General features: G+C 40.7%; 1 protein-coding gene across 5 annotated transcripts in view; it reads left to right on the top strand.

The window, feature by feature from the left end:
• The window catches only part of elavl2 (ELAV like neuron-specific RNA binding protein 2), a 49416-nt gene that overhangs the window by 10091 nt on the left and 25439 nt on the right, over nt 1–13886 (top strand). For 4 of the 5 annotated variants that reach the window (XM_042070789.1, XM_042070790.1, XM_042070788.1 and 1 more), the window contains exons 2-3: nt 9433–9523; nt 11509–11749. In XM_042070789.1, the coding sequence (XP_041926723.1) occupies nt 9452–9523; nt 11509–11749 (313 nt within the window). In that variant the 5' untranslated portion in view covers nt 9433–9451. The remainder of the gene's footprint in view (nt 1–9432; nt 9524–11508; nt 11750–13886) is intronic. The other variant, XM_042070792.1, reaches the window with a different exon arrangement.

The raw sequence follows: 13886 nt of genomic DNA, 5'->3' as shown, positions 1-13886 counted from the left end.
CTCTCACTCTCTCTCTCTCTCGCTCTCGCTCTCGCTCTCTCTCTCTCTCTCTCTCTCTCTCTCTCTCTCTCTCTCGCTCTCGCTCTCGCTCTCGCTCTCGCTCTCGCTCTCGCTCTCGCTCTCGCTCTCGCTCTCGCTCTCTCTCTCTCCCTTTCACTCTCTCTCTCTCTCTCTCTCTCTCTCTCTCTCTCTCCCTTTCACTCTCTCTCTCACTCTCTCTCTCACTCATCAGGTGTGTACAGCTAATTAACAATGTGTCTGATTTCTTGGGTCATGTAAATGGAGCAAGATGGAGAGTTTTTCAAGTGAAAGCTACATATAGCAATGCCATACCATATTGGCCATTATGTTAAGGTAAAATGGCTACATTGTGTTTTCTTGACAGGTCGTTCTTTCAAACGTTTTACTCGTGCGAGGTCTGGTATGGTCAGAGCAGATAAAATGAACAGCTGCTGTCTAATGCCAAGTGTAAGCAAAGTGGTTTGTGTTAAGTGTTACCCCATTGTGGTGGGTGTCCTGGATCTTGTTTCATATTCTGAAAGACCTAGTCTTTTTAGAGATATTCAGAAAGAGAAGTTGCTTTGAAGGTCTTGTTTGTTTTGTGTGTGTCCTCAGACAAGCTTTTTCAGAACCAGGCATAAATCCATATTTCTAAGCAAGATTGTGGCCTGTAAGTATTGCACACGCGCGCAAGCAGAACCTGTCCTTAACTATTCAGTTTCCCAACAGTATGTTTCAAGGCAAATACTTTTCTGAAAAGTACAAATACATTCTGAGCCTTGCCGTCTTGGGAGTAGTCTAGAGAAACTGCAGCAAAGTTAGACCAGCAACTGTACTTTTGAAGACCTTGCTCTGAACATTTTCCATTGTTGATGCACAAATCCATATTTTCAAGCAAGATTGCCAAATACCACAACATTGTCTGACAGTAAATACACACACACACACACAGCCTGGTTGTGCTATAAATAAGTCCTCCTACACTGTTGAAATTTGAGTGTGTGTGTGTTTACAAACTCCTAAGAGGCTCAATTACCAAAGCAGCTCTTTTGAAGTAAAGGCAGTGTCGCCCCCTTGATTTGAGGCAGGTAAAATTATGGTGGAACGGCTACTCGCTGAACTGAAGCCAGATGTTCGTCTATAGACACAGAACTCTTAATTTTTTGAAACCCACGGCCGGTAGTTTGCAATATCTTGCCACGGTGTTCTATGGTGATGCACTTGAGTTCCATTGCTTTTTGTGTTCCTTCTCTCTTGCATTCTACCTCCATTGATGTCACTCTCTTTGATTGTCATGATCGTCTTGGGACGGGTAAACGCGGTGCTTCTGTGCAATCTATTTGTGTGGTTGCAGGCTTGCCAAATCTGTGACTTTCACCTGAAGTGAGGAAACTAAATGAGTGTTTAGTTGTGCTATTTATACAAGTGTGGCTTATTGAGGAACATTACAAACCTAAGCCTCAGCAGACCAATAAGTGGTTCAATCTTGTCTTAATGGTTTGTTTCTGTCCTTAATTATTCTGTATTGTAATATTGTACATTTCCATTTTTTAATGTACTAATGAGTCAAGGTGGGCTATATGCTGAAGAGGCTGCTCTGCTTTCATGTATTACTCTTACTTGCTCTTAGTACACTTAGTGTTCGATGAATCATGCTCAGCATCTGTTCACAGACTGGGTAAGGCTGGCTGCTGGGCTAGACTTTCTTCAGTATTGCAGGGATGGAACAGCCAAGAGGAGGTCATAGGCTTGAGGGCAAAACATCATGCGCAACTGTACTGCAGCAAGAGGTTGCTAAACATGTAGCAAGGGGTCAAAGTCAGAGAGCGTTTTGCATGCAGTTTGAGAGTGTGTTCATGTATGTGTTGCCAGATGGCTGACGTGATCGTGTGTGTGTGTGTGTATGCGTTGCAGCAGCTTGTGAGGTCATCCTCTGGGGGTTAATCAAAGGGCTTCATATGTGAAGGCAGCGAACAAACGCATCATGTTTAATTCCTCATGAAAAGGAGGGAGACATTATTGTAGCCTACACCTCGTGATCTCTGTGCCTGCTGCATGTGATGGGATATGTGTAGGATGCCGTAGGCTTGGAGTTGTCTTGGAGTGTAACTTCACCCTTCCATTAGCTTGCATTGTATTCGTTTCAGGGCCACTAGGTTGAAAAGGGTTTTATTAGAGAGAAACAGTCTCTGACTGGCTGGTTTGCATGCAAACTAAAGTGGCTATCTAAGCAACACATAGCCTGGGCCTTTTTGACATTGTGTACAGCATGACACATTTATTTCCTCACTTTTTTTTTTTTTTAAACAAACAAAAACATGGAAGTAATTCAATTGTCTAATTATAATGGCTTAGTGATTGTGTAACTTGTTTATTTCTTTGCACTATACATTATGGATATGGAAGCTCTTGTAGTGTGGGATGTGTTGTGCAGTGTTTCCCACAGAATGAAATTCTATTTGTGGTGGTAGATTTGCAGAATTAACTTGAATGCAACAGTTTTTAACAAATTAGTGCAGCGCAATTTAGTACAACCTGGAAAATCATTGTGTGGTGGCAATGTTGATTTTGTGGTGGGCTGCCACAAATAAGTCAATGTATGGGAAACACTGGTTGAGTCAAAAACGGCCTTCAGTGGCATATAGTTTAAAAAAACGTCAACTTCAAAAGAATGAGCTTGATTTTGTACATTTACCACGACTAGGTCTGACAGTAGTTTAAATACCTGGTTGTCACTTAGTGCCAACCCCCACCCCCCTACACACACACACACACACACACACACACACACACACACACACACACACACACACACACACACACACACACACACACACACACACACGTTATTTGTCTAAATGCAGTGTGGTGGCTAGGCTACTTCAAGAATAGCACAGCTCTCCAATGGCGTGATGGTGATTCACTGCCTTTCAGGGGTTCACAAGTTTGCCCTGAATAATTCAAAGCTTTGGGGTCGAGAGGGGTTCAGCTCTCAAAGTGTCCACACTTCAAATCACACCCCCGGTAGATCTCCGTAGAAATAGCCGCCATTCACAGAAAAAAACATTGGTTAGCATTGTAGAATTGACTTCCTTACCCCTTCTTTTTTTTTTTTTATTTTTTTTTTTTTTTTGATTGCCTCCTGCCCTGGGAATAGCGAGTGAAAAAGGAAGGCTAACTGAAGCATACAGCTCTTGGGGGAACCACAGCCTCTTGGAGAGTCTTTAAAGGGTTCTTAGTGGTGAGGCCGAGATGAGGGCAAAGAGTTCGGTCCTTTGTGTGTCTTGAGGGTGTGTGAGACTGTGGAAGTAAAAGGGAGAAGTCTGCAACCAGCTAACGTGCCCTACAAAGCCAAAGTGCAGTATCTGCATATTTTGTGTGATTCACTTTTTTACTCCAATATAAAATGCCATATCCTCCGATCAACCTATCAAAATATCATTGATCTACTGAAACATTTCCTGAAGATATAGGGGTTTTCAGTATCTGCTAAAATACAATGTGAAAGATAAACAACAATGCTGTTTTTCTCAGTTTGGAATTTTCACATACTGCGCTTTGGTTATCAATAGGGCTTTGACTTTGGCCCAAAAATCATATTCGAAGTTCGTTTGTTTATTAATATTAAATTTCGAATATATTCGAATATGTATTAATAATATTTTTACCATTAAATGTCTCCAGTAAGACCGATTATTGGTATCAAACTTAAGTTCTATATGTTCTGTCCACCAGAGGGCAGTGTATCAGTTAATGTCAATAGACTATGTGCACTAAAGGTTAAAAGGGCTGGGCGATAAAACGATAGCGATATGTATCGCAATAGACATGTAATCGATATCAATAAAATATACGTTCGATAGAACATTCATAATTAAAAGCAACACACACCTCCTGCCTTACGTTGTCCATAAATAAATAGGCTAAATATATCTTGCATTGTAGTATGTCAAACTCTACCAGAGTAGGCGATAGAAGTAGGCCTACCTCAACACAGACTCTCCTTGCCCCGTGCACTCTCTCTCTCTCTCCCTCTCAACAGGCGCATCCCTCCTCAGCATGCACAACATGTAATCCAAACATTAATCGTGCAAGATGACTGGCTAAATTGCTATTAAATCCGGTTAGCATCATTAGCAGGCTGCACGAATTTGTTTAAAACTGTTGCATTGCACTGTTCTAATCATCTCAATCCCGATGCAAATGGAAAAGTATTTTCCAAGACTCAAACGGGCCTGTCCCAAGGAGAAAAAGTATTCATTTGAAACTTAAACACACGTAGGGAAACTGAACAGTCTAACCAGACTATGATACACTAGCAAATTAAGCTAACGTTACTTTGTTTACAATATTTCCAGGCTTCAACCAGTGCTGCTTTTAATTAAGACTTTTCTGCACATTTATTTATTTGAGTGTTTTTCATGATTGTGTTGCCATTTCTTTTCCCTGTTTGCTTTGATTGATAACTGAGGTGATTAAAATCAGAGGAAGGTTAAGTTTAAAATAAAAGTGTCTATTATGTCTATGTGTGAGCTCACTAAGCGCGAACCAGCCAGATGCTAACCTCACCTACAGGAGCCCAGATGACCAATAATAGCCTTGCTAATGAGCTCGTGATTTTACTTCACCAGGCGTGAAAAAAAAACTCTGAATCTGAATCGAAAATAACGTTTACAACCAAATACATTTATAGAAATTATCTCCATAGGCTAGAGGTTCGAATATTAAGAGATCCCTAAAATTCGTTCGAATATCTTGAATTTTAAAAATAATCGAATTATATTCGAATAACGAAGTTCGGAGTCAAAGCCCTAGTTATCAAGTGGGAGTTTATTCAAAAGTGGCATAGTAACAGGACATCATGGAAGTCCTGGCATGGAATTGATCACTTATATAATCTTGCGTTACATCACATACCGTAATTTCCCAACTATTAGCTGCGGCTTATACATTGATTTTGATAAATTTCTTCAGCTATGAGGTTAATACACGGCGGGGGCAGTTAATGTTGTTTTTTTTTTTCTTTTAACTTACATAAAACACTGTTCTGCGGCTTATATACAATGTGGATAATACACAGGAAATTACTGTAGTATAAAAGAAAAGGCTGTTTAAGTTATATTCAACAATAAATCCCAACCTGTGGAATGAAGTACACACATATACTTACAGGTTAAAAGGTTGTGGCAATAGCTTGTGAAAAACATCTTGGTTGTCGCTAGCATTGCCTTGTACTAACCACTCTCTTAAGTGTTCATATAACCTACACACATCCTTCCAAATTCTTTTCTAAGTGTCATTACACTAAAATTGGCATTTCTGCTGATGTCATGTTTTGGGTCCATCCCCCATGTTTGCTCTCTAGTGGTCCCCTTCCCCTATTGGCTGTTGGGGCTGCTGGCTCCTCCTCAGACAGGCTCTGTTCTGCTGCCAGCTCCCTTCTGCGATCCAAATGTTTATGTAATGAAGTGTGTGTGTGTGTGTGTGTGTGTGGGTGCGTGTGTGCGTGCGAATGGGTGTCCCATGGACTTAAGTGTGTGTGTGTGTGCACTTGCATTCTTGCTTAGGCATTAGGCCTATTTTGTGTCTTATGTGTGCACATAAAAATCTGATTTTTTCTCTGTGCGTCTCTAGGACATTTGCCTGTAATTCCACATTTAAAGGTCAGGGTGTGAATTGGCTTAAGTGGAAAAGTAAGGACTCGTGGTGCCAGCCTTGCCTGTAGAGGATGGCTGGGTTGCAGGTAGATCAACAAACTTGCTGTCAGGCCAGGAGCTTCCTTTGATAACAAAATGGATATTTCTGGGTCAGGCAAGATCAAGGTGTGTGTGTGTGTGTGAGAGAGAGAATTCTCTCTCAGCATTTTAGCATGTGTGATAGTGGGGGGTGGAATAGGACTTGGAATGGATGCAAATATGCAGCACGTATAGCAGAAACACAACTTGTTTTTTTTCTTCATGTTATGAAAAAGACAAGCTAATGGTTGCAGTGTTGACCTGTTGTTTATATTAAGAATGTGCTAAATTAAATATTCCTTTGTTGATTAATTCACTGTTGGTCATTAACGGTCTTGCTGCTCAACCCCATGACAAACCCATGAGTTGTTCTTGCCAAGAGTAGGGACTTTTCTGGATGGAGGACTGCTGGCAGATATGGTACAGCCAGTAAAAGTGTGTGTGATAGAGAAAATTAAATTAATGAGAGGTCATGTTTGTGGCCATGGTGGTAGTGCAAAAACTCTTTCATGCATGACCCCCCAGGGCCACCGTATAGAGCAAGATCCTAAGGTGCAGGATTTGGAACTTTTGAACTTGGACCTTTTTACTATTGCAGGCTGATTAGCAGGGATGGAAATTAAATACACTGCTCAAAAAGGGAACACTTGGTCATAGGTGTATAGCATCAAGTCAGTCACACTTGTGGGATATTGATCTGGCCAGTTATGCAACAGAGGTGGTTGTTAATCAGGTTCACCTGCTTTGATGTCAACGAAATTTACTACAGGTGTACTAGAGGGCCAACTATGAGACGACCCCCAAAACAGGAATGGTTTTACAGGTGGTGGCAACTGGTGATTTTTCCATCTTTATCCTTCTTGACTTTTTTCACTAGTGTTGCATTTGGATAGTGTTACTACTGGTAGCATAAGCCAGTATCTGGAGCCTACAGAGGTTGCACAGGTAGTCCAACTCCTCCAGAATGGCACACCAATATGTTCCATTGGCAGAAAGATTGCTGTGTCTCCCAGCGTAGTCTCAAGAGCATGAAAGAGATTCCAGGAGACAGGCAGTTGCTCTAGGAGAGCAGGGCAGGGTGGTAGAAGGTCCTTAACCCAGTAGTAGGACCAGTATCTGCTCCTTTATGCAAGGAGGAACAGTAGGAGCCCTTCTAGAGCCCTACAGAATGACCTCCAGCAGGCCACTGGTGTGAATGTCTCTGGCCACACTGTCAGAAACAGACTTCATGAAGGTGGCCTGAGGGCAGGTCTGCCACTAGCACCCTGTGCTTTTCACAGATGAGAGCAGGTTGGTATGAGTTCTGGAGCTATCCAACATGATCTAACTATACTATGTAGCCTATATCATATGATTTTATTTGATTTACAGATATCTAGGCTATCTTTAACATTTATTTTCTATTTAGCCTGTTATGAAATCATGCATTGACCAATTTAAGCACAGTTCAGTTTTAAGAAACTTAAAATACATGCACACTTAGTATTTTGTGAAAATAAATCATTAAGGCTACATTGACAAACTCTTAACCATGAGCTGTATATTCTCTGATTCTAATATTTACAGAATGCTACGCAGAGACTGCTGCTCACTGGTAGTTATTATAGGTAACTTCAAATTAGTGGGTTTTACATTTATAGGCTACTGATAACGTTACATAATCCCTAAGAGACACTTTCTTATTTTTAACAGTCAGGCCCTATGAAAATTTGCCCGTATCTTACTGTATATTTGTGGTATGCTAGCTCTATCATACCTGCCACAATGGCTGGTAAGTTGACCAAATTCACCTGCCAGTGCACAGATTCACCCGTGTTTGACTGCCGGCGGGTGCTAATTTCCATCCCTGCTGATTAGTCTCCTAGAAATGTGACTGTGCTGATTCCTCCAGTTGAGTGTAACACAATGTTAAAACTATACTACCGAAACAAACTGAACTTGAGGATAGTTTCTTGTCGGACTGATGGCAGGGTCGAGTGCTGTAAACATTAGATGACATGCCAGGCAAACAGAACCTATCCCAGGTATCTCAGGCAAGATGCTTAAACAGTGTTGCCCCTTGCTGACTGTGCAAAAGCACTCGGCACACGTGTCTGCAATGCTTCCTGATGACTTTGTGTTTCCAGGATTGCTCCCCCTTCCATGTTTGTGTGATCAAAAGTGTTTTGGGAGCCCTTTTTTGTGCGTTTGTCCGTGTGTGTGTGTGTGTGTGTGTGTGTGTGTGTGTGTAGCTTGGTCTTGTTTTCTCGGCGAGTTCACACAGATACAGATACTGAACTTTGTGCACTCATCCGTGTAAGCTCTTGACAGTTGGCATGCAGTTGTAAGCCACTCTGCCATTGATGCTCACTTCATAAGCAAAAGCTGGAAAAGCTCAGTAGACTGGCACCAAATCGGGTGAGAGTATAGGCCAGCTAGTAGTGCATTTGGTGCAACATCACTTGTTGCGATTCGCTTTGTTTTCATTCAAGGTAGGTCTCTTGAAATGCCCAAAAATCAATTCCTAGTTCCTCTTATCCTCCTCCTCCCCAAGTCTACACACACACACACACACACACACACACACACACACACACACACACACACACACACACACACACACACACACTCTGCATTGGTATTAAGTTTGTGTTTGTGGCATGGCTATAATGTGTCAATATTGTTAGAGAGCTTGAGATTAGTATGACTGGGAATGTTTTTCGCTGTTTCGAAAGGTCTGAAGAGGGCCTAGTAAGATATTAAGCAGCAATCATAATATTAAGATATCAAGCAGCAATCATACAATTTCATTCCATAGTGATTGGTGCTGAAAATAAGGCTTGTCTATGATTGCAGACAGGCTCACTCAGTTTGACAAGTTTTTTTTCTTTCTTGAGAAATAAAACTAGTTATCATTTTTGACTCATAAACAGTACACTGTATGACTAGCCTATAGGCTAAATGTTGTAGTTGCATAGCATGCTTGGTATAACTCCTATTAGGCTTAAGAATGAGTTAGATTGTTTAGAATGGTTAATTTTAAGGCAGCTGATTTGTGAGGACATTATTGAAGGTTTATGAAGGTTTTACCTGTGCAGTCTCTTTGCTTTCCACATGCCTTTATCAACAACTGTCCTGTTTAGAGACCGCTTTAGCCTGTTATGGTAATGGATGGTTGTTAAGCTCAAGTCTGTCAAAGAACCATTGTGTTATCTGCTAGCGTTGCAAAGGCGTTTGTTCACAGTGTTGTACAGCACTGTATGGTTACAATGCTGTGTTAAATTCTTGTCTTGTTCCTAGTATTTTAGAACATAAACCACATCTTTCATCTTTACATTGTCAATGTTCTTAGAGATGTCTTATGTCCTATTGGGTCAGTTCTATGGAACATTTCTATTGTCTCAACTGCAAATTGTGTAGATGTTTTTTCAGTCTCATAACATTTCTCCTCAATTATGTGAAGATCTGCCTATTAGCCTAGCGTTGAGGGGGGGAAAAAAAAAAAACAAATAGCCTTGTGCCCCTCCCTGTGGTAGTTCAAGTTAATCTGCATGGATGTCCTTGTGGACCAAATGAAACGAAGAAAAATAAAATAAAAGGAAGCGGGGGGGGGGGGGGGGGAGAGAATTATATGTGATTTACCTCTGACTGTTGCTCTTTTTGTCTCTTGTCAATCTAACATCCAGTACTTTTTTTTGTGTGTGTGTCCACATTGCAGACGTCAACTCCACACTAACATGGCAGTCAGACTGTGCGATGTGACCTCTCTACTTAGAAGTGGTTCCTGGGCAGCAGAGCCTTGGACTGGGGTGTGTGGGACTTTTTAATTTTATTTAAAAAAAAAAAAAAAAAAAAATCTAAACTGTATACACAAACATTAGGAGTGGGTCAGGACTCAGGCCATACCAATCCCTCCATCAAAGGAGGTTTGCTGCAGTCTTTGAGGTCCACAGTTTCTGCTGGTTGTGGTTGCAAGGAAGAAATAAGAAAGTACTTTTGGACGTCATAATCTAATGATTTAACTGACGACTTTGTTTCTTTTTTAAATGGGTTGTGCTTTCTTATTAGTACCTTGATCTTCTGCAAGGTACATCTTCTATACATCTTTTACATTACATTTACATTTTTTTATTTTTTTTTTATTGATGTGAACGTAAACAAAAAAGATGGGGGGGAAAAACCAGCCGACACTGTGGGCTTCAATACCTGCGCTCCACTTTTTGCTCTAGATGCTCGCTGAACTGGAGGCCAGTGTCCCATTTCTTGGAACCACTTTCGTTCAGATTCGAATTTGGGATGTCTTAGTGCTACTGGGTGCCTAAGGTAGTGAGTGGCATTGGTATGGTCTCAGGCTTTGCAATGGCTTTTGAATGCATCGTATGTTTGTTTGTTTGTGAGGAATGCATGTAGATCGCTCAGATGTGAAGTGTACTGTATATGACCCCAGTTAGTTTGTCTTGTTGTGTAGCGTAACAAATTGGGCCGATACATAATTGGTGGTGGTGCACCTCTTCACAACTGAATAACCAAGTCTCTTTCACCCTCTCTCGGTAATTGCTTAATTTAAAGTAATGGTGGTGCATTCATTTAATTATCTGCAAATTCATTTAGAAATGGCCCAGTCAAATTATTTTTACTGTATTGTATTCTTTGCAAAATGGGTTACATTTTTTCTTTCTTTCTTTCTTTTCTTTTTTTTTTTTTTTTAGCTTAGCCAAATATTTTCTCAAATTAAGGCAGGCAGCAGTATTGTAGTGCTGTGGTGATTTACTAAGGTAGTTACTTCATATTTTCTTGTTGATAACTTAAAATCAAGTATTTTAGCCACCAACTTAGTTTCATCTCTCTGAAGCACCAAATAAGATACTTTCTGGGCCACTTGCTTTTGTCTTATTTTGGTTGAAGTCAAAATTCATAAAGTTCAAAAACTCCAAGATGGCTATGGTTTTGGTGGTTTTTATTTATTTATTTATTTATTTATTCTTTCGTTCATTTTCAACACCCACCATCAGATTTTGCATCATTATGAACATTAGACCAATTGGCCTGCGAGGTTTGCTCTTAAGAATGTGATTTGTGTACATCAATATCACAGTTAATGTTCAGGCAGTGAGCACAGTAATAATTTGCAACATGCAATCAGTGTAGAAAGCTAAACTATTGTTCTTAAAGCCTAGGCTTTTGTTGTTTCCTTTTGCAGTGTGTAATGCCAGTGTTCAGGTCAGAATACAGTGCTCTTGTATCGGAGCTAATTTAATTAATAGGCTACCTTTCTTAGAGTCCTGTAAAACTTAAAGCCTTTGCTACTTCTCTTTCTTTTTATTTATTTGTTTTCAATGGAAAGAAAAGAATGGAATAAGGTTAATGAGCATGTTGTCTTGAAACTCCTCCAGGTTATCTGCCTTCTTGCAGCCTTTTAAATTACTTTACATTAACATGTATTCATTTAGCAGACACTTTAATCTAAAGCGACTAAGAAAATGAGTATTAACTTTCAAGCTACATTGCAAAGGAGACCTTATGTAACATTACATACTACTGTTTAAACACTACATGACTACCTGGGGATAGTCGCTACCCAAAATTACAAAATTACGCACACACTTCAACTTTGGCTAATTAGGGCTTTTAAGAGCATCTCTGTTTGAAGCCAAGTGTGAAGAAATGCTGCTACAATCGAAAGCTGCAGGGTGGCATTTAACCAGGTGGAGTGGGTGGAGGTCCTAACTGTCAGCTTTGTGTCATGCATCCTTCATTCGTACTGACTTGAAATTTCCTCCGTCTTTCTGGGCAGGTGATTGCCGCGATGGAAGCACAGCTGTCCAATGGGCCGACCTGTAACAACACGACCAATGGTCCTGCCACACTTTCGAACAACTGCTCATCCCCGGTGGAATCGGGCAGCATAGAGGACAGCAAAACAAACCTGATAGTCAACTACCTGCCGCAGAATATGACCCAGGAAGAGCTCAAGAGCTTGTTTGGCAGCATCGGTGAAATCGAGTCCTGCAAACTTGTACGAGACAAAATAACAGGTAAGGAAATTGCTCACTTCTGAAATATATAGGTGGTTCACGGTTTTCTTATTTATTTATTTATTTATTTATTTATTTTTGGACCGTTTTTTTGTCCCCTTGTCTTCAAGTAATTAGGCCTAGTTGTTCTTGTGAGTTCTTCAAGGAGTAGTGGCCATTCCCTAGTGGTTCTCTCCACCCGCTGCGATGTTAAACCTCAATTAAATCCCCCTCCATGGGCTCCTGTTTGCTCCGATTACTCAAGGTCCCAGCGAACACTCGGTGTGGTCATAACTCACTGTGGCTTAGCGTTACATTATTAATAATATTAGATATATCTTATTATATTTATTTATTTTTTGGTTATATCCCAGTTGTCCCTCATGGCCTGGCCTGCTGGCTGTCTGGCTTTGATCTCTAGCACCATGCAATATGGAAGTCTTTTTCATTTTTCTTTGCTTTTTAGCCCCAATTAAAACACTGGGCTCATCTTGATCATGGCCATTGAGGCATGAAGGGTTAGACTTCAGCACAGCAAAATGCTCTAATTATATGCTCATATACTCCCCATGCCCCCCACCCCCACACCCCCACCCCCCTTTCTAAGCGAAGACCATTATGAAACTTCCCCACAGCAACAAACCAGATTGGCTTACACCATTAAAAGACTCATTTAATTGTTAAATATCACTGGTTTCATAACTTCCCTTAAAGCTGCCTGTTCAAACATTTAAACACTCAGACACACACGCACGCACGCACGCGCGCGCACACACACACACACACACACACACACACACACTACCCCCATCAAACCAGTGAGTTGTTGCTCTGAAAGTAGCATAGCTGGGAGATGGGAACATGAGCCTTAGCAGTGGCCCACGTTTGTTTTTGTAGGTAGTAGGCTAGTAGCAGGGGGCTTAACGTTCCATGTTGGTCTTCCTTTTAGATTTTATGAGATTGTTAAATGCCTGATGACTATTATATGGCGTCGAGGGCAATGTTTCTAATTAACATTAATGCATCATCTTCTAGCTACAGATCCAGTCATCAGTTTTTGAGACAGTTGCAGTGGAAGGAAGGGTATGAAATATACCCAGTATAAATAAGTTGTATTAAGCGAACGGTAAATAAATAGATCTTCAATGATGTTCTTAATTAGTGTCCGTTTCATATTCTGATTTCTATATTACAATACTATTTTACTGTTAACATAATGCAATGATTAAATATATCAAACTATACAATATTTTGTAAGTGAAATTTATAAAGCATAACATGCATTTTCCATATGATGTATGGCAATTACATCACGAGGTGACACTGACTCGATCAACTAAAATACATTCTACTGAGTACATGTGTTGGTCCCCTTAGACTTAGACAAAAGGAGAGGCATAAGATCTCTTCTTCCATTTACAGAATAGCCTACTTTGTTAGGGACCTTGACATTTATAGCTTCGGCTCTGCAATAACTAGCGCCCAGCATTTATTTAAAGGTTCTGGTATGATCGAACTAAATGTGTTATCAGCACCCCCACAGAGCCATTGACTTCCCTTTGCCTGTTTGAAAATGGCGTCGCTGGCAACAGGAATGTACACTTTACGGTTTCTAATGTTGTCAGTCCCCCTCCGCCTCCTTAAGTCTCCCCTTCTCGGTTTTCCTAACCTAATGCAGTGCCTCACCCCAGTGCATTGGTGAAGACGCCCTGCCAAAAAAGCTTTGCAAGGCCTAGTCATGAGTGACTAAACCTGCCCGTGGTTCTCTATGTCAGTCCATTTGTGTCATTTTTAAGCCTTGGACTCATGTTGGCTGTTCATGATCCCAGCGATGCAGTCCCATAAAGCCTCTGTGTGATGCAAGATGATGCAGAAATTACATTGTACTTGTCAAACCACAGATGTGTGTCTTAAACTTTCAGAAACTGAGCTATGGTCTTAGTAATAATTGACTGGGCTAAATTATTTGATTGACTGAATTCACATTTAGTTTGATCATACCACAAGTTGTCTTTTTACCAAGTTGTGACCCTTGAGAATCCTTGGAAACCACATTTGTGTTGGCTTACTGTTCTGATCTTGCAGCTAATGTTTTCTTTTTTTACCTTGCTAGTTTTCAAAGTGTATTTGGCCTCATTTTCCCTCAGAAGAGAGCATT

Source organism: Alosa sapidissima, chromosome 18 (genome assembly GCF_018492685.1).
Source record: "Alosa sapidissima isolate fAloSap1 chromosome 18, fAloSap1.pri, whole genome shotgun sequence".
Classification (NCBI taxonomy): Eukaryota; Metazoa; Chordata; class Actinopteri; order Clupeiformes; family Clupeidae; genus Alosa; species Alosa sapidissima.
Note: the sequence above shows the minus strand (reverse complement) of the source record. Positions and strands in the feature narration are given on the sequence as shown.